The sequence below is a fragment of the Sinocyclocheilus rhinocerous genome, unplaced genomic scaffold (assembly GCF_001515625.1).
Source record: "Sinocyclocheilus rhinocerous isolate Xijiao unplaced genomic scaffold, SAMN03320098_v1.1 scaffold1129, whole genome shotgun sequence".
Lineage (NCBI taxonomy): Eukaryota > Metazoa > Chordata > Actinopteri > Cypriniformes > Cyprinidae > Sinocyclocheilus > Sinocyclocheilus rhinocerous.
In genome coordinates this window covers 1,105,418-1,133,321 of record NW_015634513.1, presented here as the reverse complement: position 1 = coordinate 1,133,321, position 27,904 = coordinate 1,105,418, and the positions used below count along the sequence as shown (strand labels likewise).

At 36.3% G+C, this 27,904-nt stretch overlaps 1 protein-coding gene across 6 annotated transcripts; it reads left to right on the top strand.

The window, feature by feature from the left end:
- trim2a (tripartite motif containing 2a) lies at positions 1–26,547 on the top strand. 6 transcript variants are annotated; one of them, XM_016559884.1, is made up of 12 exons: positions 1–96; positions 14,060–14,238; positions 15,348–15,582; positions 15,791–15,942; positions 17,666–17,846; positions 20,190–20,916; positions 21,266–21,369; positions 21,493–21,660; positions 21,818–21,986; positions 25,374–25,444; positions 25,632–25,772; positions 25,887–26,547. In XM_016559884.1, exons 2-12 carry the CDS (start codon positions 14,105–14,107, stop codon positions 26,037–26,039), a joined length of 2,235 nt encoding a protein of 744 aa, XP_016415370.1. In that variant the 5' UTR covers positions 1–96; positions 14,060–14,104; the 3' UTR covers positions 26,040–26,547. The 6 variants fall into 6 exon arrangements, with proteins under 6 accessions (XP_016415370.1, XP_016415371.1, XP_016415368.1 ...); XM_016559885.1 differs by lacking the exon at positions 1–96 and adding an exon at positions 6,503–6,576; XM_016559882.1 differs by lacking the exon at positions 1–96 and adding an exon at positions 8,264–8,521.
- The last annotated feature ends 1,357 nt before the right edge of the window (positions 26,548–27,904 follow it).

Below are 27,904 nucleotides of genomic sequence, written 5' to 3'. Positions count from 1 at the left end.
CATCAAGAGAAAAATGAGTGGACAGACAGAGACAATCTGACGGTTTTATTTGGTGGAATTCATCGTCTTGAGCAGGAGTGCAGACATGGAGATCGCGTAAGTATTTTCAGCAATAGAGAGAAAACAGAAGGCGCAGAGAAAGAAATTTTCCTTGCGTTGTGTTGCTGTAATCAGCTCTCTGCGATGACAGGAACATGTGCATTTATACTCACTGTGGCTGTGAGTTTTTGACAATATTTTCATAAATTATGATGCATGCAACAGGCTTCTTCAACTTTGTATGGCACAGAAGATGAATTTTTCATAGATTTTTTTTAAACATTTATTCATAAAACGCATAACGAGAAATTATTTGTACAGGTGGTTCGTACAGGTTGTAAATTTGTGGTGATATGCACTAAAATATATCTGTCTGTCTGTCATGATAATATATATACATAGGCTACATGATAAATTACTTGATGGTACTTTTATTTGGCCTAGTGCACAACTACAGTTTTAATATTCTAAATAATTTTCAGGGACTTTATAATTAAAATATGTTATTATTAAAACCATATATTTTACTGAAGCTCAACTAGTGTGTTCAGGTGCTTCAGGTCACATGAATTCACCTGTAGCCTACAACGGTTTCAGAAATCACAATTTCCATTTATCACTATTTAGTATAGTAGTAAATGCATTCTGAAAATGTTAGACCATGTAATTCCTAATGTAAATAGTATTTACATTAGGAATCATATGATCTACCGTTTTCAGAATACATCAACATTGCTATACACGAGCCATTTTCTTTTGTGGTAATTCATTGTAACGTGACAGCTCTGCTCCCTTCCTGCATGTCTGGAAAGAGTTTATCAAGAGTTGCAGACTGTGCACTGACGCCTATTCAAGGAAAATATGCCACTCTGATATATCGACAGTTAGACAAGACCTTGGTGGAGATCCTTGCTCGCCTATTGTAATTCACTCAGAGGTTGCAACTTTAATGATCTCTGTAATGTATATAATCAGTTGAAGATGCTGCCACACACACACACAGTTGTAATAACAGCTTTTTTAACGCTGCAATACTTTCAAGCCAGCAGTTTGTCTGAATTGACACATAATTTTAGACAAGCATTGTGTAGTACTGCTTGTCTTAAGCAAAATGACTCTGTGAAAGGAAATGCAGATTGTAAACAAGATCAGTTTAACTTCTTGGGCCGTAGAGCACACACTCAAGCAGATATGCCTTCTCAGGAAGCTGATTGGCCCAGTGTCCTGGTTTGCATACAGGAAGGCAGTGGCTCATGATATTTTTAGTGGCACTAAAGACAGAATGTTTTCTATAATTTTAACACTGAACGGAATCATTAACCCACATTTTTTTTCATCATAATTTATGCACCTTCTGTGCTGTGCACAACCTGTGATTATTATTGATTTTTTATTTTTTGATTAAACGTGAAGGGAGAAATTTGATAAAATATCCTCTCTGTTCTTTTCCAAACCACTAAAGTGGTTGGTGATTTAAAATACTAGGTCCAAAAAAGGACCATAAAAGTAGACTTAATGTTTTGTGTTGGAAGAGAATGATATTTAAGTTATTATAAATCTGCTACAAACTGTCACATATGCAAAAACAAATGATGTTCCTGCACAGTTTAATCTCTTCCTCGTTTATCATGGTGTCTAGTGTGCTGCACTTCTGGCTGTTTGCAAATAAAGTTCTGTTCTCCCAAGTATCATGATTTAAATTGACACTTGAGCGATAACCATGATTCATGGTTTTACTATAATTATTTTTAGTATGTAGAGTATTTTTGAACAAAATGTAGACTTACCAATCTGTTTTAATGAAATTTGAGGCATGCAGGTTGTTGCTGAAGTCACATTATGTCCATTAGTTAAAACAGGATATTTGCCCAAGTACTGTGGCTGTACACAAATATTGGTTTCGTTTAGTTTACTGATAATTAATTGGAGGAACTGAACTACTTACATTTGATCACATAGGCTCTTTGATTGGCTGTACCTAAACAAGGTTTTATTCTCCATACACTATTACAATTGTTGTCCATTCCTGAACCGTCTATCAGTATTATATTGGTAACAAATCTTGTACAGTTACTTATACTTAATGGCTGACGGCATAAATCAATATTGAATTGGCATATGGTGAAATTGACAGATATGCAGTGCATCTGTGTCTACCCTCTGTCCTCATGCTGAAATCGTAGTCTCAAAATCTGTGGATAAAAGATTTCTCTGCTATATAGTCACACATTTTTTCTGGTTCTTAAAAATATGAATTTGGCTAACCTGAATTGAATAAGCAAAGTTGCCATTCCTCTTGTAAAGTAATGGCAGGATGAATGAGCAGAATTTATGTTTTAGTATTGTTTAGTGGTTTCTCCCTGTATCTAGTGTTGGATGTCACACATGCCCTGGCAGTGTGTGTGTGTGTGTGTGTGTGTGTGTGTGAGTCTGGGTTAAAGCCCTGATGAGATGATTAGTGCTGATGAAAGTGGTGGAGGAGGTGCCATGTAAAGAGTCAACCCTGTGTGACATGGATTGTGATGGGCTGTGAATGTATGGCAAAGGTCACATGTCTGTGTGCTATCTATGCGCATTTCCTTTAACCTTTTCCGTTAACTGTACTTTTACTTGTTTGTGAGTGCGCGTGTATTTATTGTGTATTAAATGTTAAATTTTTATATCTAAATTTTCATTGCATTAATCTGCAGTTGCAAATACTCCTGCTGTGTGACAAATATTACATAGCCGTTCAATTATTTAAGAGCTCATAAAAGCTTCAGACTTATTAATTATAGTTACTAGTGATTAGGGCTGAACGATTTTGGAAAATAATCTAATTGCCCCCCCCCCTTCCCGAATCCCCATCCCACCTCAGATTACCAAATAATTTCACTAAACATTATGAAAAAATTATACTTTTTTTATTTTGGTTTTGAACATGTAGTTTAGATGAGAAGGTCTGGGAACCTCGGCCGCTTTGAATGGTCTAGGCCCGCCCAAGAGGCCATATGACTGACAGGTAAAGCAACCAATCACGTTTTGTTTTATGGACGTGGAAATGTCCCAACAATAACAGCCAACGGTCCGTGGGCAAGACGTCTGAGGCTGAAATATTTATGTAGAATATTAGAATATTTATGCATTCTAATTATTCATTAGCCATTAAAGTCTCCATTAAAGTTATTATTAGTTATTATTTAGGTTATATTTTTGTTAGCATGCTTAAATATTTGAAAAAAAAATCTTTTGATTACCTTATTGTTAGGATACATTGAGTTTTGAAAATGTGCCACTTACTCATGAAAAAAAGTGCCAAATGAAAAATGAAATTAAAAGAGAACTTTCAGTTGATAGTTTTAGTTTATAACATATTTTCCTCCTTGAGCTGGTGGATGTATGGTAAATGCTGTTGAATTGGATGTTTAGGAAGATCAATAAGAGCCAAATGTGACCCGTGCTGACAAAATGAGTCGGAAATTCGGAATGAGCAAATTTCTTTTTATTTTCACATTCTCCATTAAAATACCTTCAAAATGATATATGACTTATGTCAGACTCTGTTCTGTGTTTGGTGTGTGTTTTGCTCCTCATGTGTTTCCTTATGCCCATATTTGGTTATGTTCCTACTGTACATGGACTCAAAAAAAGTGTATATTGTTCATTCTTACTGTCACATGTTTCATTTTATAACATATTCTTATAGCACAACTAAACTGAGAGTTGACCTTTTTCCTGACTGATACAACAGTCGCTGCCCTCTTCCACCCCACTTCTTTCAGAGGCTCCAGACCCGCCTCTTTGACCTCTCTGATGAGCCTCTACATAAAGTCATTGATTGGTTTCTCTCCCATGCAGTCTATCCTGCTGTATGCTGACAAACTGCTAATGCTCACAAAACACTTTCTACTGTTCATACTGTATATGGTAAAACTGTATTGGTTAGACTGCAAAATTAATTCATTGGTTTTGAACATGTAGTTTAGATGAGAAGGTCTGGGAACCTCGGCCGCTTTGAATGGTCTAGGCCCGCCCAAGAGGCCATATGACTGACAGGTAAAGCAACCAATCACGTTTTGTTTTATGGGCGTGGAAATGTCCCAACAATAACAGCCAACGGTCCGTGGGCAAGACGTCTGAGGCTGAAATATTTATGTAGAATATTAGAATATTTATGTATTCTAATTATTGATTAACCATTAAAGTCTCCATTAAAGTTATTATTAGTTATTATTTAGGTTATATTTTTGTTAGCATGCTTAAATATTTGAAAAAAAAATCTTTTGATTACCTTATTGTTAGGATACATTGAGTTTTGAAAATGTGCCACTTACTCATGAAAAAAAGTGCCAAATGAAAAATGAAATTAAAAGAGAACTTTCAGTTGATAGTTTTAGTTTATAACATATTTTCCTCCTTGAGCTGGTGGATGTATGGTAAATGCTGTTGAATTGGATGTTTAGGAAGATCAATAAGAGCCAAATGTGACCCGTGCTGACAAAATGAGTCGGAAATTCGGAATGAGCAAATTTCTTTTTATTTTCACATTCTCCATTAAAATACCTTCAAAATGATATATGACTTATGTCAGACTCTGTTCTGTGTTTGGTGTGTGTTTTGCTCCTCATGTGTTTCCTTATGCCCATATTTGGTTATGTTCCTGTTCCTGTCCTCATTGTTTCATTATTAGTTCATCAGTATCCACCTGTATTTGTTAATTATCTTGTTTAGTTTGAGTATTTAAGCCCTGTGTTTTCCTGTATCTAGCGTCTGGTATTAACGTCGATGTTGTGGTTCTTGTGTGTCTCTGCCTGCCTTGTGTTCCCTGCCTTGTGTTACCCCTTTTGGATTATGGATTAAAAACTGTTTATTTTGAGTTTATCCTCATCTCCGTGTTCTTCGTTTTGCCACAGAAGGCAACCGTGACAGAATACCAGACCTATACAGTAAGCGGCGCCCCTTCTCCTCGTTTAGTTTTTTTCGGTTTTGAAAGTCTTTTGTTTTCTTGTTTTTTTTCCCGCAGCATGGAAGTCGCCGCTCGTTTTTCCGCCTTAGCCCACTCAGATCTCCCCTTCATGGAGTAAGCGTGGGAATTCTGCGGGATCACCGCGAGTACTGCGAGTCCGCCGGCCGCTCATCAGTCAAGTCTGCCAGCCGATCCTCAGTCAAGTCTGCCGGCCATTCATCAGTCAAGCCCGCCGGCCGCGGCTTACGCAAGCCTGCCGGCCGCCCTATTCACCCGTAACCAGAAGAGGAGGATGAGGAGAAATGGATGGCTCACGACTCTCTTCCTCGCCCGAGAGCGCCCCCTAGAGCTCGCTCGCTTGTCTTGTCCATGGAGACTCGTCTGGGGCAGGCGGCTTCTCTTGTCATGGCCACGGAGGCCATTCCCAAGCCGCTTGCTTCTCCTGTTGCTTCTAGGAAAGCGGTTCCGGAGTCTAACCCTGAGAGGGCCCGTGACTCCACGTCCAGCCCAAAGAGGGCTGTTGTACTCACGTCATGCCCAGAGAGGGCCTCAGATTCCAAGCCTAGCCCAAGGAGGGCACCTGTTCCTGAGTTTAGTCCACGGAGGGCTACTGTTCCTGAGTTTAGCCCAAGAGGGCTCTGAATTAGGCCCAGAGAGGGTCACGGTCCCTATGTCTGGCCCACAGAGGGCCTCGGAGCACATAATCTTCCCCAAGTATTTTGGGGGGGAGTTATAGGGCTGGAGCCACGGCCTCGGAGGCTGCTCCGCCATGGCCTCCTGGACTGACATGACAGAGAGGCGCGTCGTATGCACGCACTTTGCAAATGTCAGTCAGCGCGATCTTTTTTTTTTTTTTTCATCAGCATGGGTTTGAAAATCATATTTCACTTAGATATGATTATTCACAAAGCTGGAATGCTGCGCTTTGCAACAATAGACCTACAACTTGTGGTGAGAAGCAGTATCAGTCGTCCAGAAGTGAGCAGAGAAAAAGGTACTCCTCTCAGAAAACGTACAAATAACAAACATTTTAGATGTTTAATTACTATTTGGAGCATTGGGATCGCTCGAAGAGGGCTTAATGAACTCATTTTTGTGAAAACCTCAAATTCAACCAAAACTGACATTTTTCACTTTTGCCTGTATAGCTCAAAATTAGACAGTGCGCATCCCGACTACCAGCACGGGTCACATTTGTTTGAAACAAACATACATTTAGCCTAAATACTTGCAGTAAAGCTTTTTAACAATGGAAAACCTGATTTCATACATGCACGAGTATGAGTTTTACTCAAAACTCTACCCTACATTAAGCTAAAAGAAGTGGAGCTTTGTTTTTGTCGTTTGGACTGATGTGGTCAGGGTCTTGGTCATCACCATGGTCACTGTTCAGTACAGCTGTGTGAAGCTAATGTGGTCAATTGCCAAGGCAGGTCATAAACAAAACAGCTGAGCTCAGTGTCTGGAAAGCCCTGTGATGGGCTGGACTGTTGATAACAACATCATAGCAGAGCTGAACTGAATGTTTGGCAGTAGTGCTTTGCTAGCTGTATGCTGAAGAAAACTATTAGGATTTCTCTGTAGAAATGAGAGTGAGTAAACCCAACCATGAAAGTTCTGTTTAGAGCAATACATATTATAATGTGTAATATAGTGCTGTCTTATATTGATGTGTCATGATTGCTTTTGCTTTGATAATGAAGGTTTATGTTTTTTGTTAATGTGTCTATCAGTTATGCAAGCACTCAATGTTTGTAAAAACAGAATAGACTTGAGATATCAGAAATGGTGTTGGTATTATAGTTTTTAAATATCATTTTTGAGTGACTGGAAAATTAGAACTATGCTACTTGCAGATATGAACAGTATATGAATTTATGTCTCTCCATTTATGCTTTTGTTGTATTTCAATATATCTGATTGCTTTATTGTACACATTGGGTAACAACGATTGCAAAATTTCAGTTGTGTTAAAATTTCAATAATTATTTTAAGTTAAAGTGTAATTAACAAAAATTATAATTTGTCATCATCTACTCACCCTAATGTCATTCCAAAACCCATAACACTTTTATACATCGTCAAAAAAACATTTCTGTATCTCAATTGAAAGTCCATGCACTTTCAGAAAAAAGTTTTTTTTCTAACAGTGTGCAACCAAAACTTTGATGCTGCAAAACGTTCATAAAGGCATTGCAACTAGAATTCATATGAATCAAGTGGTTTAAACCAATTCTTCTAAAGAGACATAATTTATATGATGAATGGATTTAATATAGGCTTTTATCCACATATAAATATGAAATATGGCAATCGGAAGCTCATGCTCGATTGATGCTCAAGACCAATGTTTCCGTGTTTACCATATTTGATGAGCTCTATGTATGCTCCTTGATAAGTGCACATAGATTCTTTTTGCTTGACACTTTGATACATCTGTTTTTTATTTTATTTATTGTGTGTGTGTGTGTGTGTGTGTGTGTGTGTGAGAGAGACAAAGCTATTCCGGAAGCTCATGCTCGATTGATGCTCAAGACCAATGTTTCCGTGTTTACCATATTTGATGAGCTCTATGTATGCTCCTTGATAAGTGCACATAGATTCTTTTTGCTTGACACTTTGATACATCTGTTTTTTATTTTATTTATTGTGTGTGTGTGTGTGTGTGTGAGACAAAGCTATTATTTTCCATACAATGAAAATAAAAGGTTACCACTGATACTGGTCCCCATCTGTTTCACTGTATGAAAAGAACAGCTTGGACATTCTGCTAAATATCTATTTTTGTCTTCCACTCAAGAAGATGATGTATATATGTTTGGAGCGACATGAGGGTGTTTTTTTTTTTTTTTTTTCATTTTACATCCCTTCAAATTGGTCTTGATCACATTTCTCAATTATTTACCAAATTCATATTTTTAAGGCTTTTATACTTTAAAGTTGTTGTTTTTTTGTAGTAGTAGTAGTAGTAGTAGTTTAGATTGTGCATGTGTGTGTTCAGCCCCACAGCATCCCTCTCACAATTCTGACTACCTTACAGTGAGTCAGCACTAATAATGCATGCTGACAAAAGCAGCTGTATCTAATTGGCTTGCGCTTTCTCATGTTCCCCCTCTCTCTCTCTCAGACATCATTGTTCAGTTTAATCTCCTAATGCCCTATTGGCTGAGAACTGGTCCTGCGCCTTCATCTCTTCTAAGACTCAGAATTACATCACAATCCCACAATGCTTTGCAAAGTGTACTGCAGTGAGTTAGCATTTAGAGAGAGAGAGAGTTGGTGAGAGGAAAAAGGGAGGGAGGAAAAGTGAATGTTTACATGGTGAATTTATGAATGACGTCGAGAGTGAACGAAAGAAAGGTGTGGCCTGATTAAAGATCCAGAAAGAGCGAGAGTTTGTGTGCTAGTTTGAAATGAGCTGTCATCTTTTTGCTGGCTTAGCGGTGCTCAGATATCTTTCCTGCTCAGTGCAGACAGAAATGCAGCATTGCTGGGTATCAAAATGTGGGATGGTGCCTTGAGAACAACTGCTTGATGGTAGGTTTCAGTGGAACTCTTTCTGATATACACTGCGGATGCTCCATTGATTCTCTCACAATGCTGCTGGTAACATTTTGTCATTGTGGACGATACTTAATGTTTTGACACAAACTTATGATGGATACTGTAATGCTTTATTTTTGCTAATTTAAAGATGATATATATATAGTTCTTGATACAACTTTATGGTTGACTTAAAGACTAACTGCATTATATTGTGAATTCTGGAGCTGTTAGTCTGGTGTGTAATGTTAGTCTTTTTGTGGTCTTTAGGGGTAAATTACTGTTGTTAATCAGTCTAATAGTAAAATCAGATGTCTTCATCATGTGACAGAGAAATTGTGCGCCAGGCTTGCTTATATAAATATTATGTAACAGAACCAAGCCGGGATGGCATGCGGAAAATGACAGGGGTTTAGGAGTCTAGGAAATTTGTTTGTTTTAGAGTCTGACTATTTGGAATATGTGACCCTGGACCACAAAACCAGTCTTAAGTCACACAGGTTTATTTGTAGCAATAGCCAACAAATACATTGTATGGGTCAAAATTATCCATTTTTCTTTTATGCCAAAAATCATTAGAATATTAAGTAAAGATCATGTTCCATGAAGATATTTTGTAAATTTCATTTTCCTACCGTAAATATATAAAAACGTAATTTTTGATTAGTGATATGCATTTCTAAAGACATCATTTGCACAAATTTAAAGGCGATTTTCTCAATATTTAGAAATTTTTTTTTTTTTGCCAGATTCCAGATTTTCAAATAGTTGTATCTCAGCCAAATATTATCCTATCCTAACAAACCTTACATCGACGGAAATCTTATTTATTTAGCTTTCAGATGATGTATAAAGGTAAGTTTAAAAGAAATTGACCCTTATGACTGGTTTTGTGGTCCAGGTTCACATATATAGGCTATCTACAATGGTAAATGACTGGAAATATGTGTGTGCAATTTATTTTCTTATTGATTTATATATTTTTTTATTTATCAAAAATAACATTCAACTGCTGTCATTTCATGAACCTATCACTTTACATTGCTAAAATTGTAAAGTAGTTAAGTTACATATTTAAAAATGATGTAACATCAGTCATTTGTGTAAATGTCTTAATATTTTTATTTCAACAATCAAGAAATTGTACACCCATGAATTAATTTGCTATTTTTCTGTGTTTAGCATAGGGACAGATATAGTGTATCTAGTAAGTTTTTTTTTGTATAACACTTTTTTTTCTTGAAAATAATTTAGCAACACAAGCAATACAAGTTAAAATTTGTTTTTAATTTGCTAATATCTCACATTTCTTCAAAATCTCACATGCGTTCCCATTTGAACTCACAGCCTTGTTATCTCAATTCTTAGTTTTTCAGATTTTTTCCATCTGTGCTATTTTTTTATTGTTGGTATATGAATGCGAAACAGAGACATTTTTGCCAAATGCCCCATGTCTCATTGTTTTTTCAGCATCTTCCACCATGAGCTCTGCCATTTGACACCATGTCAAATTAAGAAATAATTGAAAAGGGCTATCAAATCGGTGTCAATTCTAAAACAATAGACAAATCAGATCAATCTGGGAGCAGGATAAGCATATATACATACAGTACACAAGCATATTAGAATATGTTATCATTGTCATATAAGCAGCAGTGTATGGGAGTTAATTCACTTCTGTTGAACACCCCCTTATGCTCTGGTTCAGATGTTCACGGCCTCTTTCCGTCTCTCAGTGTTGCTATGGTGATATGGTTTCGGTGAATCTCAGAACGAGGGGGTGGATGATGCCCTTAAGGGATCCACTTCAGCACTGTGGATGTGTCCTGCTTCTTTCCATCTTACTGATCTACAGTATTTGTGACATGCCCTACATTGCAAGCTAATCTGCACTTTCTTTGAATCAAATCTCAGATGGCAGTTTGTGGATGTTTTCTCATAAATTGCTTGTTTCATCTCTAAAGCCGGTGTCTCCCTAGCCATTTTTTTTTCAGCTGATTTTCAGGTGTAATATATACAGTTGTATGATATGTAAATAGCACAGTCAGGAACATCACAATGTCTGACAGATGCTCTCACAACTTACACTTATCATTAGTTCTTCTGATGTTATCAATGATGTACTACTTCCTCTCTATTTCCTTATTGCAACTGCATGTCAGGTTTATAAATAATAAATAGGCGTTGTTGATGTGTAAATGTGTGTTCATGCGTTAAAGTGCATTCTTCTGTCTCATGTCAGAATTTTACAGAAGTACAGAACAAGCTAGTTGCAGTTTAGTTTTAGCTGAGGAGAATGTTTTTTGAATGTCACAGTGTATTTACATAATACAGAACTGTTTTAGTATACTGTTATATAATATTATATACTGTCCGTTTTTTTATTACATTTTTTGTTTAAGTTTGAGTAGTTTTTACTTATGTGCTTTTATATTTTTTTATTAAATATTTCTGTAGCTGTTAATTAATGTTTATTTCCTTTGTAGTTTTAGTACAGTTAAGTGTATATTTAATGTTTTCATCTAATATTTATATTTTATTTTATTTCAGCTTTGTTTCAATTACCGAAACAATTTGAATTGTAATGCTTTTAGTTTTAGTTAAATAGTAACAACCCTGGTACGGAGCAGTGCCCTTCAGTACCAATGACTTTGCACAACTTTGACATTTAGTATTGGAATTAGGAATTAAGTAGAACTGGTTTACAAGGACAAGACGCTCACACAGTAGCTATGCTTAAAAAGCAGTGTTACTGATAAGAAGAAGAGCTTATGATCAAGATACAGTGCTGGAGGCAGAGCAACATAAAAGGAAAAAAACACAAAGAAAAAAAAAACCAGGATTGATCTACTCCCCACAGGAAATGATAGCAATTACAGAACAAATGGGTTTGAGTGGAACCATGCTGGTATTGTGGTAACCTGAAGCATTTTAATCTTATAGCATGAAGTCTCAATTTTCCTCACCACTGAGAATGGACTGGATGAGACAAGCTGTCTGTTTGTCATTAAAGATCAAATTTTAGAACTTGTTTTTATTACTGTAGTTGTGTTCTTGATAAGGTAAAGTGTTGTTCCAAACCTGTACAAATTTCTTTTGTTTTGTTGAACATAAAAGAAGATATTTTGAAGAATGTTGGTTACATTGTTTTGGTTTATTTTGAACGTTTACTCGACGCACATACTACAGATTCGGGTGTGCAAAGTACTATTTTTGAAGAATGTTGGTGAGCAAACAATTGCTGGTAGTCATTGACTTCCATTGTATTTTTGCCCCAAAGATCTTTTGTGTTCAACAGAAGAAAGAAACTCATTCAGGTTTGGAATAACTTGAGGGTGAATAAATGATGACAGAGTTTTCAATTTTGGTTGAACTATCCCTTTAATTTGACTGAATTTTTATGGGAAAGTTGTTTTTTTCCAGTGTTTACAATCTATCCACAATAAGAGTATGTTGCTTTGTTAGACTTGAATAGGTTTCCCAATATGTAAGAGATTTATGTTTCACTCTAAAATTATTACTTTATATGGCATCCAATGCAGACAAGCCCGTATATTTTCTCTTTATGAGCTTTCATATGCCACACCAGACTGTCTTTTCCAGTCTGTTAGATAGATATTGTCCAGAAGCCTGTATTTAGAGTTCTACTTTCACTGAGCACTTTGTGGTCAGTGGATGGACTCGCAGATGCATGATTCTGCTCTGCTCAGCACTGAGGACATCTGGAACGTTCTTCTGCTTGGCTTTGTGCAATGTGTGCATTAAAACAGACAGCTTTTAAATGCCTAATTAAATATTTACTGCAATGGCTGTATCTGTTCTGACATTGTGTGCTCTTAAAAACTCTGAAAATGGATATTTGCAAAACTGGTGATAGTTTATTTAGATTACCCTTGCCATAGGGTTCACTTAAAGTCAAACTTTAAAAGCACTAATCATTCAATAACACTGTTAAATGTAATATTTATAATCTAAATCAAATCTAATGTAATGTAAATCAAACCTCAAAATGAACAGGCTCTATTAATTTTTCATACTTCACAGTATAAAATTGTAAAACAATGGATTTAATTTCTAAAGTATTATCAAATTTAATTTACTTGGACACATATATAGCCTATATTAATAATAATAACATTTCTTAATAAGAGTTTTTAATTGGCTTTTGGATTATCGCAGAAAATAAGCTCTGTGACCAATAAAACTGACTCTTACACATTTTGCTCATCACGATAACCTTCACAAAAGAAAACTTGTTTGAATTCTGAGACCAAAATACAAGCTAAATGTAGGTAAATATAGGGTATTGTAACGAATCAGCTCATGGGAAATATGAATATTAGACTTGAATAGGTTTCCCAATATGTAAGAGATTTATGTTTCACTCTAAAATTATTACTTTATATGGCATCCAATGCAGACAAGCCCGTATATTTTCTCTTTATGAGCTTTCATATGCCACACCAGACTGTCTTTTCCAGTCTGTTAGATAGATATTGTCCAGAAGCCTGTATTTAGAGTTCTACTTTCACTGAGCACTTTGTGGTCAGTGGATGGACTCGCAGATGCATGATTCTGCTCTGCTCAGCACTGAGGACATCTGGAACGTTCTTCTGCTTGGCTTTGTGCAATGTGTGCATTAAAACAGACAGCTTTTAAATGCCTAATTAAATATTTACTGCAATGGCTGTATCTGTTCTGACATTGTGTGCTCTTAAAAACTCTGAAAATGGATATTTGCAAAACTGGTGATAGTTTAAGGTTGTTACACTGGCAATAAGGCAACAAAGTAACCAAGCATTATTTAAAGGGTCCTTAAAATACAGCTGTGAAAAAAGTGGAAAATGCATCAAAAAGCATTAAACATTTCCAAAATGGGGTACATGCTCATACTCTACTCAAACTCTATAGTCCCATTTAAGTACTTGTTAGCAAACGGCTTTTTCAAGAAAAGCAAAATCTTTAAAAAAATAATTAGAGTAGGTTTTACTGATATATTGTAAAATAAACTGTGAAAATATCTTGTGTTTGCTTGTGTTAACCACAGATCGTATTTCAGGCATTTAACCAAAGATGAATTCAAAAACCCATTGACTTCAAGGCGATGGAACTAGAAGTGCTAAAACCCTTTTCAGGCTTTTGGCTTACAAAAATATGTCATCCCTCCCTATAGCACTCTATTATCATCTTATCATACTGTTCATCTGAGTCATGGCTGATGTTTTACCCTTTAGATTATTCATTTGGATTTACTGCTCACATTAACACAGACATAAGTCAATACACCATGCTTTAATTATTAATCTGCCTTGTAATGGTTAAAAACTCAAGATTTCGTGAGAACTGGGATTCCAGTGTTGTAACGTGATATTTACTGCTGCCTCTAGCACCTTGTTTGTATGAATTAATGCAGTGTGTTTTCACACAAAAGAAACAGCTACACCTTGTGGGCCTTCCCAGGAAAAACATCGCATCTCATTTTTATTTTTATTTTTTCATCTGTTTGTATTAACTCCAGTATCCTCTCCACAGGGTCAGGGCTGAAGGAGTGTGGGAGGTCTTTGACAGAGTGTTAGGATGGCAACTGAAGCTTCTACCCTCCCAAGTCCTGTGGTGCGTCAGATCGACAAACAGTTCCTGATTTGCAGCATCTGTCTGGATCGCTACAACAATCCCAAGGTCCTTCCCTGTCTTCACACCTTCTGTGAAAGGTATGTAATTTTTGGTACTACATTATATTGCTCAATTAATTTTTTTTTATTTTATTGCTCAAATTATTTACAATTATTAAATATTTGTTTTGTTAGCTGAGTGTAAATGACATTATTACATTAACCTTTACATTATTGTAAAGGTGATTGTACTGATTAGACAGCTTTATAATATGAAGAGCACAACTTATATGCAACAACAATATGCAAAATTAACATTACATAAGCTCAAAACTGACAAATTTGTTAATGCAGGAGGAAGCACTACAGTATATTACTTCAAAGCTGCAGCTCACCTTATCACCCAGCATTTATCCCATTACACTTCCTCTCATTGGCCAATAATGACAGGGGAGTGATTAGTAGTCATTATTGCTGACACTTGATGGCAATCAGACTTGTCCATAAAAGAGAAACAAACAAGAAGGCAGACACTAAAACAAGAAATAATGTAAAAATTTGTCCTAGGACGTACTGAAACAAATACATGGACATTAAAGAAAGATACTGTAAGCGTTTTCTATTTTAAAAGATGATAAACCTGTTTATGCTGTGCAAGGTATGCATAATTGTAAGATTTATTATTATTATTAAGTTTTAATTTGTCTTCTTACAGTATAAGTGTAATATGCATAAACCACATTAACCTTTACTTTGATATGACAATGCTGTAAATTATAAATATATATATTATATATATATATTTATATAATATAAATATTTCCAAAAGTATTTTATGTTTGTTTATATTGTTTACCCAGTCAGGCTGCTTTGTTTGAATAGCCCTAGCATATTTATTTTGCCCCATGTTACAATCATCCATTTAGTTTGCAGTGTCACCAAACGTCTATGATCCAGTCAATTCCCGATGGACAAGATCAATTCCTGCCCTGCATTTTTTTTTTCCTGCTTGATAAGCCGTTTTGCTCAGATATACAGTATGTCACAATAGAGAAGAAAAGTTGGTCACAATGTCTGTTTTTGACAGCTCAATGTTTGATTTATCACACAAACACTTACATTAGTACACAAATTAATATGTATTTGTTGTGATAGCCAGGCACTGCCACCAAAGTTGTTTTTTCAGTAACCTGTTCCTGTTTCTCCAGGTGTCTGCAGAACTACATTCCTGCCCACAGTCTGACTCTGTCTTGCCCCGTGTGCCGTCAGACCTCCATCCTGCCGGAGAAGGGTGTGGCGGCACTTCAGAGTAATTTCTTCATCACCAACCTGATGGAGGTGCTAAAGAGGAGCCCAGACACTAACCTCAGTGAGGACTGCACTGACGCTATCAACGGAGTGGCCACTGGACAACCACTCTCCTGTCCCAATCATGGAGGAAATGTAAGAATTACACAGCAGCACAGCATAAAAAAACTTTCAAAAATTTGTAGTGTACAGACGCCTCACTGTATGGTACTGTATGTTAGAAGTATTTTCCTCCAGGCAAGTTGCTTTCCGTCCAGCTTTTGCAAAGGGAGAACATAATAATATAATTTATAAGGGCATTCATATTCAGTATGATATTCAGTTCTCCCTTTCTTGTCATCAGCTAATGGAGTTCTACTGTCCACCATGTGAGACAGCCATGTGTGAGGAGTGTACTAGTGCCGAACATGCAGAACACGCCACCGTCCCACTCAAGGATGTTCTAGAACAGCACAAAGCCTCGCTACAGGAGCAGCTGGACGCCGTCAAAAACAGGCATGTAACATACGCTCATGTACACATTGCTACAGAATTTTAATTTATGTTGTTTTATGTTTAAGCAGCAAAATTTCTCATTAAAAATAGGGCTGAGTATGCAGAATGGAGAAAAGCAAATGAATACACAGTAAAGGTCCTTGCACACTGAGTCCGAAATTTTCATATGCTTTTTTTCGTATTCATCATCCTAAAAATTCGTCATGCGCAGAAACCTTGCACACTCAGTACGATACGTACTAATTGATTTGATTAATTAATTGAATTGTCAAAACACCTCTCAAAATGCTTGCTACGGATGCGAAAAATGCAGAAAATCGAACCAGATGCGAATTTTTTATGACGGATGAAAATTTTGGAGGCAGTGTGTAAACGTGATTGACACAACGTGAGGTCGTTTTTATTTTTCAACGTGCGAAAATTTTGGACGAAACATTCGGACTCAGTGTGCAATGGTCTTAAATCTTGTGAATTAGTCATTGCACCATTAAACACCAAATAATCCCAGATAGCAAGGTGACATTGATATAATGTCGAGTTTTTATCCAAACCATCACCTTGGTTGAGGTTGACATTTCAATATTTAAAGTATCGACATTGAAAGTTTGATGAAAACTGACAGCACACATGGGTGGAGACAGGGATATTGAACAAATATTGATTTGCTGTTGATGACCACAGCATCATGAAAATATATCTCTGCGGAATTATAGTGGGTGTTACCCAATCTGTGGGGCATTTTCAAACATAATAGACATTTTCAACTGCATTACCTGATTTGTTCTAATCACCCATTGTAGTATAAAATTCTTACCGATTAAGAAACACCCATTTTTGTTTTGCATCTGCACTTCTCAGTAGTCAAACTGATATTTCCTCATTAAAGAGAAAACAGATGCATCCTATACAGAAGTCTTGTTTGCTGAATCACCTGACAACGTCATACTTCTCTGGTACAATTTGAACAATGTTGCATCTACTTTATTATTTCTCTGTTCCTTTGTTTTAGAGCCTTGTTTTTCTGTTGAAATCTCATTCATTTCATTAATTGCGGGTGCAGAAGTGATATTAAACCAACACCACTTTGTAATATTAATTCAATGCAGTTAGCATTGACGCATCAACATTGACTTTCATTGTTTTAAATGGTTGCTTGCTATCTTGGCTATTATTATTATTTTATTATTAAAACCAGGGCCAGCATATTAATATCTATATGATTTATTTATATTCACAGTACAAACATAAATCATATAGCGATAATATGAGGTCATAAAAATGGCTGGTATAAATATTTTATTATAGAATTAAAGGTTGAATTTCAAATTTGACACGTCATTGCTTTAAATTTAATGTCAGCTATATGCATAACTACATTATAAACACTAATTTAGTGCAGCAAAAGAATGTGCTTAAGTGTGTAGTACACAATAAGTGAGACAAAACTAAGTGCAAAAGTGAAAAACAAAAAATTAAAACCATTAGTAAAATTCAAGTACAAAACATTATGAATCGCATTAAATGATTTAAATATATGCAGAACTGGACACCCCTGTTTTATAGTTTTGATGTCTTTACTATGATTCTACTATGTGGGAAATAGTAGTGATATAAATGACAAAGAAAGAGTAGATTTGTCCAAATGTTTGACTGGTAGTGTGCAAAAAATGAAAGAAAAGTAACATAAAAATAGATAAAATATGTAACTTGCTCTTTTTTTTAGACTGCCAGAAATTGACTCTGCGCTGGAGGTTTTGTCTGATATTCTACAGCAACTGAGCAATCAGAAGAGTTCAATAGAAGAAGTGATTCATACAACTTTTGAGGAGCTTCAGAAAACCCTAAACGTACGCAAAAGTGTTCTGCTGATGGAGCTGGAGGTCAACTATGGACTCAAACAGAAGGCTAGTACACTTATCTAGACGCTATAACTTTTGTAATGTTGTTATTAGAAACCCGGCTTTTCCCTCAAATATTTAGCAAGATATTCAGCATTTTGTTTTGTTTTCAACATTAGCCTTAATTCTACACATTGTCAGATTATTTCTTTGGTTATAGTATCAACAGATTCAGATTTAACTACCCCTAAACGTTGCATAAAATCTAGTGAATTGTGAGTGGCTGTTTTATATGCCTGTCTAATTAAGCAGTTCTTGACTGGAACAAGTTGCAAAGCAGACCAGACTTTATTTCCTGCACTATTTTACACCCATCCATCCTGGCTCCTCTGGTATCATTCGCACTGTCTTGCTGTGATGAATGATTAAACCAATCAATAACTGTAGCATATGCTTCTGTGAGGGTCTGACATCAGTCCTGGCAGCTGGCAGTGCGTCACATGGGAATGATTCATCTGGGAGAACCAGACCAACTACAAAATCACCTGAGCCCTTAAACACAAAGTAAACAAAGGCAGCACAGCTAGTCGCTAACAGGCACACATAGTTTGAGGCTTTGTAATGGAAGAGGACTGTGATAAACAAGTTGAGGTGAGGTAGGATTCTGGATTCAGTTTTCTTTATGGAGTTTTGTTTTTAGCGTTTGAGAATCAAACTGCTTGTGTCAAGTTTTTTCTCATGTGATGTTTTTATGATGGTTGTGGTTAATGATTGAACATATACTCCAGATGTAAGTGGTGTTATTTGTGTGTGGATCATTGATTTATCAAAGCATGGATCTGTCAATGCTTTTAGTGCATTTGGTCCTTAACCAGTGTCACTGTCATTCTGTGATGACTGATGTATCAGACCCCTTTTTTCTCTGATAGATGCATGTCAGGAATTATTGTTCATTTAGAGCTGACTGTACTTTTTTTTTTTTTTTATGTTTTTGAAAATCTTATAGCTCACCAAGGCTGCATTCATTTGATAAAAAATACAGTAAAAACAGTAATATTGTGAAATAGTATTACTATTTAACTGTTTTGTATTTTGTATTTTTGTAAACTGTTTTGTATTTTTGTGATGGCAGAGCTGAATTTTCAGCAGTCATTACTCCAGTCTTTAGTATCAAATAATTCTTCAGAAATCATTCTAATATAAAAATTAATATAAATAAATTATATAAATTGTGTATAATATATAATGTATTAAATGTATACATTACTATATTGTAAATTAAATATTTATTGCAGTAATTTAATATTTATTAAGTATTTTGTTTTAGTAGATATATGCTCTATACTTTATATAAATAATTACTATGTAGTATTGGCTTCTGTAAACTAAAGTAGAGTTTCTACAAATTATATTGTCAGCATAACAGATTTTTTGTTTTAGTTATGCCCTCCTTTTGCAAAATTCACAGCATGTTAAATCAAGTATATCAAGGAGTTTTATAGAAAACCTGAACGTCATGTTGTCCAGCATAATTTGAGAATGTTCCAGCATCTTGTGCTTTACCTTCTATACAAAGGATTTAAAGGGATAGTTCACCAAAAAAATTAAATTCTGTCATTAATCACGCACCCTCAATGTCGTTCCAAACCCATAAGACCTTCTTTTATCTTCGGAACTCAAATGAAGATATTCTGATGAAATCCGAGAGCTCTCTGACTCTGCATAGGCAGCAATGCAACGTCTCAAATTCGCTTTGGGAACGCCCCTGCGTGACCGCGTTCTGAAGCATGTGTAAAATCAGTCCAATGGAGCAGCGAGACGTCACGAGCGGGGTGACGTGAGCGCCAGGAAGTATAAAAGCGCATCCGGCAGAGCGCAAGTTAGCTTCGATGAAGTAGTGCCTGGAGGGATGCAGGGAGTATGGCAAAGAGACGCAGCGTCTCGTTCCCTCGGGGAACCATGGTTACATACGTAACCTAGAGACGTTATCTTTGTTTCTATGATGACTAAATGTTATGCATTTAGCAGACGCTTTTATCCAAAGCAACTTACACTGCATTCAAGGTACACATTTTTATTTTTTTTCAGATTACAGGTCTTACTTGCTTTCCCTGGGATTTGAACAACCCATAACCTTGGCATTGTTAGCGCCATAGAAGGATAAGCATAAGGTAGAAAATGCTCTATATTTTTCTGCTATGATTTTGCATGGATAACTAATATATGTTCAATTAATAATATATATATATATATATATATATATAATACTTTTTGTGTATTACACAAATTTGTTGCATTTGATTAGGGATCTAGAAAAAATAAAGAATATTAATCTTATCTGTGTGCTTCAGTGTGTGTAAGTGTTTATACATGTATGTTTATGAATATATCACTAATGTGTCACTGCAGGTGTTACAAGCCCAGCTGGATTCATTGCTGCAGGGGCAGGAGGGCATTCGCAGCAGCTGCAGTTTCACAGAGCAGGCTCTTAATCACGGCTCGGAAGCTGAAGTCCTATTGGTCAAGAAGCAGATGAGTGAGCGTCTTGATGAGCTGGCAAGTCAGGAGCTCCCACTTCGGCCAGAGGAGAACAGCCAGCTTGACTTCTTGGTGGAGACCGACGGTCTTCGCAAATCCATCCACAACCTTGGTGTTATAATAACCACCAATGCTGTTGCTGCAGAAACTGTTGCCACCGGTGAAGGCCTGAGGCATTGTATCGTGGGGCAGCCTACTTCTGTGACCATAACAACAAAAGACAGAGATGGAGGATTGTGCCGGACAGGAAATGCTCTGCTAATAGCTGATCTTTCTGCCTCTGATGGCACCGTAGTGGGGGAAGGTGAAGTCACAGATCATAAAAATGGCACTTATGAGTTTGTATACACGGTCCCGTGTGAGGGCCGCTTCACGCTCTCGCTAAAGCTCTACGATCAGCATATTAGGGGCAGCCCGTTCAGCATACGTGCCAGAAAATTGACAGACATCTCCCTGACTGCAGACGGAGGCAAGAAACGTCTCAAATCTCCAGGAAGTAGCCATGTGAAACAGCTTGCCATCAAGCGCCCCGCCAGCATGTACAGCACGGGCAAACGGAAAGAAAACCCAATTGAAGATGACCTCATGTTTCGAATTGGTATGATGAACACACATCGCTTTTGTAACACCTAATCAAAAACAAAAAAAAGGGCACACTGTTTTACAGTTATCTGCTCTTGTAAAACTTTAATATATTGCAATGTTTTGACCCAAACAAGGTCTTTGTCAGTCAAAAAATATATTTATTCTACCTTACTAACTATTAATAAGCAGCAGATTAGGAGTCTATTGAGGCAAAAAGCATAGTTAATGGTTTTTTAATAGCGAGAATTGAACCTCAAAATAAAGTGTGACCATTATGATTTATATTTGTATGTGTGCATGTGTATGTATATAAGTAAAATATGCAATATATAAGACATGTATATGTATTTTTTGTCCCAAAGGAACTAAAGGCAGAAATAAGGGTGAATTCACCAATCTGCAGGGAGTTGCTGCTTCTTCTATTGGCAAGGTCCTGATAGCGGATAGTAATAATCAGTGTGTTCAGGTATAAAATGCTGCACCTGTTTAATTTAATAAATCCAGTCTTTTACCATCATTCTGCAGATTGCTTATTGCTTATTGAATTTAGATGAAACATCTGTAAGAAAATAAATTGTTTTATTTATAGATATTTTCAAATGATGGACTATTTAAGAGTCGTTTTGGAGTGAGGGGCCGATCACCAGGACAACTTCAACGGCCAACTGGTGTTGCTGTGCACCCTAATGGTGACATCATCATTGCTGACTATGATAACAAATGGGTCAGCATTTTCTCCTGTGATGGCAAGTTTAAGGTATCTGCATCTGCAAGTTTTTATGTTTATGGTGCTAGAATTTATGGCAAATTATTTCTTTTTACCAAATACTTTGCATCAAAAACACTGAAAATTCTTTCAGTAGACTGAATTGTGGTAAATTTGTTCTCTTTCTGTTCTCTGTGTTTTTTTGCAGACTAAAATTGGCTCAGGGAAGCTCATGGGTCCTAAGGGTGTAGCGGTTGATAGAAATGGCCACATCATTGTGGTTGACAATAAATCCTGCTGCGTCTTCATTTTCCAGCCCAATGGAAAACTTGTATCTAAGTTTGGAAACCGAGGCAACAGTGACAAGCAGTTTGCAGGTACTTACCTGGGTTACATACTGACATTTATGCAGCCCTCACATGCTATCAAAATTATCATAAATACAGGTTTTCTAATTGGAAATTGGACATGAATTGTAAAATCATGTACAATTTATGACTGGGAGACTGAGATCATTTTGATAGCCGAGTTTCTGAGTTGGCCAGGCCATAAACTTTAAACATGACAGAGGAGCAGGGCCGGTGTTCTGGCAAATAATGCTACCTATCAGATTATGCTACCAACACTGTATTTATCCTACTGTAAGGGTAGGTTTAGGGTTGGGGTAGGTGTACATGTTAATAAAGCCTCACACCTTATTAATATCATGCTGGAAGCAAAATCTGATAGGTAGCACTTTTCGCTATCGAATTATGCTACCATCTGTTTTAATGGGAGGTAGCAAAATCTGACAGGGTAGCACAAATCGTCAGAACACCCAGAGCAGGTGATTGCCTAGGGCCTCTAGCTTTGAGGAGGGGCCTCCAAAACCGTAAAATTCCCTATAGGCCAGTCCATGGACAGCAAAATACTAGCCTCATTGTTCACTGGATATTGTTGAATTGTCACTCACCTGCAATTAAACCAGTTAATGTTGCCGTTTCAAAGCGGGCCCCAACTTCTGAATGTTTGCGTAACTAACACATCCTTCAGCTGCTGAAGCAAACGACTAAATAGGCACGCAAAGAAGCTCAGCTCATAATGCAGGTGTGTGAGTTGTTGTCGTCTTTTATTTTGGAGTGATTGCAATGTATTCTAAAAATAAACTTGTACTGTCGATCAGGGTTGTTTCTGGACAGATCATTCACCAATTTATTATGCGAGCGCGAGCGCTGATGCGCCCAGACGCGACACTTTGAATTTGCGCGTACAGTAAATGTAAATTATTTGATGACAGTAAATCACGTCGAGAGCTGGGCCTCTAGCTTTGAGGAGGGGCCTCCAAAACCGTAAAATTCCCTATAGGCCAGTCCATGGACAGCAAAATACTAGCCTCATTGTTCACTGGATATTGTTGAATTGTCACTCACCTGCAATTAAACCAGTTAATGTTGCCGTTTCAAAGCGGGCCCCACCTTCTGAATGTTTGCGTAACTAACACATCCTTCAGCTGCTGAAGCAAACGACTAAATAGGCACGCAAAGAAGCTCAGCTCATAATGCAGGTGTGTGAGTTGTTGTCGTCTTTTATTTTGGAGTGATTGCAATGTATTCTAAAAATAAACTTGTACTGTCGATCAGGGTTGTTTCTGGACAGATCATTCACCAATTTATTATGCGAGCGCTGATGCGCCCAGACGCGACGCTTTGAATTTGCGCGTACAGTAAATGTAAATGATTTGATGACAGTAAATCACGTCGAGAGCTGACTAGCAAAACAGCTACAAAAGTAAAAACAAAGAACTTTGTATTCAAATTCAAAAAGCAAACGCACTAGACCATTTTTTTATGTTTCAAAAAAAGTACCTCAGATGTGTGTAACTTCTAAATTGTGCTTTTGTATAGGCTATTTAAGGTAGCAATACAATACGTAGGCTAAAATCATATTTATTAATATTAATAATATGACAATATCATAGTTAATATTGGTTAAATGGGAGGGAGAAATCCTGCCCATACCCAGGTAGGGGAAAAAAATGTATAAAAGCACTGATGTTCATTTACTGAAGTGGTATTCAGGAACTGTGAATAAATTACTGAAAAATAATCATAATAATAATAATAATTTTATCACAGCTATAATAACATCCTCAACAAACAAAAAATAGATTACCTTAGATAAAGTTTGATTAATATGTACATACAGTACTGGTCAAAAGTTTGGACACATTACAGTTTTTAATGTTTTTGAAAGAAGTCTCTTATGCTAATCAAGCTATACATTTATTTGATCAGAAATACTGAAAAAAAAACATTGTTGTATTGACTTAAGTTTAGTTTTTCCCAAAACATCTATATTTTGCAATTTACATATATGAATAACTATTTGATGCATTTGTATGCATTTCACACAGGGGATATAGTATTTATTTAAACTAAAAAAATTAGCAAGCTATTTTACTATGTAAAAAGTATACTTTAGGGCTATGTTTTATTCAAAATATGTTGGATATTGACTAAATATCTTCTGTACATTTTAGCTTTAATAAGGTTTTCCCAAAAAATAGGCAAGAATATCTTCGATGATTCATATTCTTTCAGACATGAATGGCCTCCACGACTCCTGTTCTTTCCAACAGCAAAGCACTTGAATGTGATAAAATCGTAATTAGACTTCAGAAATGTGAAGTAGAAAATTTCCGAAAGCACATTGTAACGATCAGCCTTATCGGAAGTTGTTACAATAAATAAAAGGGGTCAGATTATACAGTGTGAGGTAAAATAAGTGTTTTTAAAAAGATGAGACAAATGACAAAAGTAGACTGCATAAATATTGTATTTACACAATGCACAAGGAACTTAAAACAACACAATAAAACTAGAATAACTTAGGCTGTTAAAAGCAGATTGCCCATTTGAATCGTACCCTAAAACAGTCCTTAATAATCCTAGTGGGTTGAACTTCCAAGGTAAAAGTGTCCACACGGCAGATTGACAACAACTGCTTTCAATTGAAAGTAGCTAAAACTGGTAGCTAAATGTCACTAGATGACATCACAATGGCAAATTCACTGATCTATATAAAGATGAATGTAGATCAGTGGGCAAGATGAGAACTTGGATAAGGTTTGTCCAAGAAGTTGCTATATTTGTCCCTAAACTTTTGACAAAAGTCTCAAAAGGGGCAGGGACATCGCTAAGTCTAGCTACAAAGTAGATAAATTGGCAACACTGTCCACCGGTGTACATACAATCCAAAGAAAGTGATAATCCAAGATGTGTGAGATACTGGAATGGTAAGTCCATAAAACAACTCCACCATCCAGTGTGTTCAGTGTTTGGTCAATGACCCTGTTTGTTTGTCATGCTGCTTGCTTTATACTGGTCTACTTCCTGATTCCTGTCATGTGATTAAATGTTCATGGGTCTGCCTGTCATGTGATTTAAAGACATCCACACATTAAAATGATTAAGAGGATTAAAATGGCCAAGACAACATGTAAAACCATTAAAACTCAAATATATAGATATAAAACCATCTTCATATATTGAGCGGTATAAAACATGTCTTTGAGTGACAGTGTCACAGCATGAAGGCAGCATTAATCTAATAACCACGTGCTTTATCTGTCAGTTCATGCATCTAAAATAGTGTTCCCATTAGTCAGTTTTTCAACTGAAAGGCAAAGCCGCATTTCAGAAATGCCATATTGGGTGGGTTAATGTGACGAGGCCTTGAGGTTACCAAATGCTGAATGTTCAACTCTTTATCTTTCCTTTTCATAGGTCCACACTTTGCCGCAGTGAATCAAAATAATGAAATCATTGTGACCGATTTTCATAATCATTCTGTAAAGGTAAAACACCTATTCTAATATATTGCCATGTTATGTTCCTCAAAGGTCATGTCCTGTCTAAATTATGTAGCCCCAACTGTGGTTACTTTTTGAATAACAGTTTGTTCATATCTGTTCAAAGTTAATCAAAAACATAAGTCTTTTTAAATACTGATGAGTTAATGCAGATTATGTCATCAAATCGCAGGTGTTCAGTCCAGAGGGTGAGTTCCTACTGAAGTTTGGGTCAAATGGCGAAGGAAATGGGCAGTTTAATGCACCGACAGGTGTGGCAGTAGATGCTAACGGCAATATTATAGTGGCTGACTGGGGCAACAGCCGGATACAGGTAATGCAGGCTTAGATTAATTAAATATGTTTAACAATGTGATCACTTGCAGTACACATGTCAGATAAAAGATTTAACATCTTCCTATCATCACACTTTTCTGTGGGACTCCAGGTGTTTGACAGCAGTGGGTCCTTCCTGTCCTATATCAACACCTCCGCAGACCCTCTGTATGGCCCACAAGGACTGGCTCTGACCTCAGATGGCCACATTGTGGTGGCAGACTCTGGGAACCATTGTTTTAAAGTATACCGTTATCTACAATAGCACTTCATCTCTAAAAATAAATACTTGCACTTATTCCTTAAAGCTGCCGCCCCCTTGTGCCAAATGGGACCCTCATATTGCATTGCAGTTGTGTTGTTGTGGCTCCATTTGTGACACCCTCACCTTGGACAGAACAACAGACTCCGTACCCTGATCGTGGTTCTTTGGTTTTGCAGTATAAAGGAATAGCTTTTCCAGAAATACAAATTCTGTCATTTAGCCTCAGGTTGTCTCAAACCAATAAGGATTTCTTTCTTCTGTGGGATGTAAAATGGAATTTTCTTGAAGAATAGCCTGGCCTTTTCTTGTCTATGTAATTAAAGAGTCTTGTAACAATAAACAGGTTCCAAGCCATACAAAGACATTGTGGGAGGAAAAGATCAAAATCTTCCTGGTTGCTTTAACTCTTAAATCTAAAATTTTGCCATTAATTATGTTGTTAAGAGTCTCAGAGAAAAGGAAGATAAGCAATGTAAATATATATTAATATATTTAGCATATAAAATATTGTAATATAAAAAAATGAATACACCTCTTTCTCATTCACTTTTATTATGTAAAAAAGAAATCACCTTTTGTGCTCCATGGAAGAAAATCAGAGTGATTTGGAACAACACGAGTGTGAGTAAATGACGACAGAAATGTAATTCTCGGTTGAAAGTTATGCAGTTCTTCACCTTTGACTCAAAAACTGCTAGACATTAGGGAAAACATTCGTGTTTCTACTGTATGTTGAAAAATCTGAATGTTCAGATGATTAAAAAGGGAACTCTTCAAAGCATTGGCATGCATAATAAGAATGCAAGTAATGTGATTCCAAACTACTATTGAATTTATATATCTGCACAACAAATAGACAAAACCCCCAAAACAAATCTCACTATGGTGGGCTAGTATCAATAATATTTGGCCTGTTTAAAAGTGATGTCAGGAATATTCATAAAATATGCAACAATATATGTGCTGCTTTGCTATTGACTGTGATGTGCACAACTGTGGTTGGTACAATGTTCTTATAATGCAATTAAGTCTCTTGAATCACCCATATTATGCAAGGAACATCACTTGATATGCTTTTTAGATTGTAAACAAAATGTCATTTTTTTAATATCATTGCACTGTTCATTTAAAAATCAGCCGTGGTAATTTCTCTAAACCATAAAAGTTCATGTGTTGTTCAGAGAAACAATATCACATGCTCAAATCACCAGATGCACTTTGTGATTTAGCAACACAAAAAATATGTATAGTGCTGTTATTAATAATAGACCCCTGGTTAAATGTTTACCAGAAGACATGCATCATTATAATTACTGATCTTCATGTGTTCTGAGAGTGGTTGTGTTGTGTTGTTGACAAACCAACCATGTTGTGTGTTCATATTCATAATGCTTAAAAAAACGAAAAAGTGCCCAGGGTTCTTTTCAAGTGTATTTATGCCACACACAGAAAAAATCTTCCTCGTCTTATGTCCGTTCTCCTGTACAGTTCGATTGTCATACACCGGGAACTATTGCTGCTTGTTTGCACAAAATACACAATATATAACATGATGTACATTCCAAAATGTATTTTTCCCCTTTATATCCACAAACCTGCTTTTTTTGTTGCATTAAAGCTTGCATTTTACTTCTTTGTTGTATTATCACATGAAAAGACATGCAACCAATTACGCTTTTACATTTGTAGATCTTAATGCCACATTCAGGTGACATGTGTTATATCATTTTTTGCACAGCACATAAATAAACTGCATTATTTGAGATGTTTTGGATATATTCTAGTCATTAATTGAATAAACACAGACCTATAGAATGATGGTGTACTTAATTTTATAAGGATGCGTAATTTGTTCCATGTTGTAC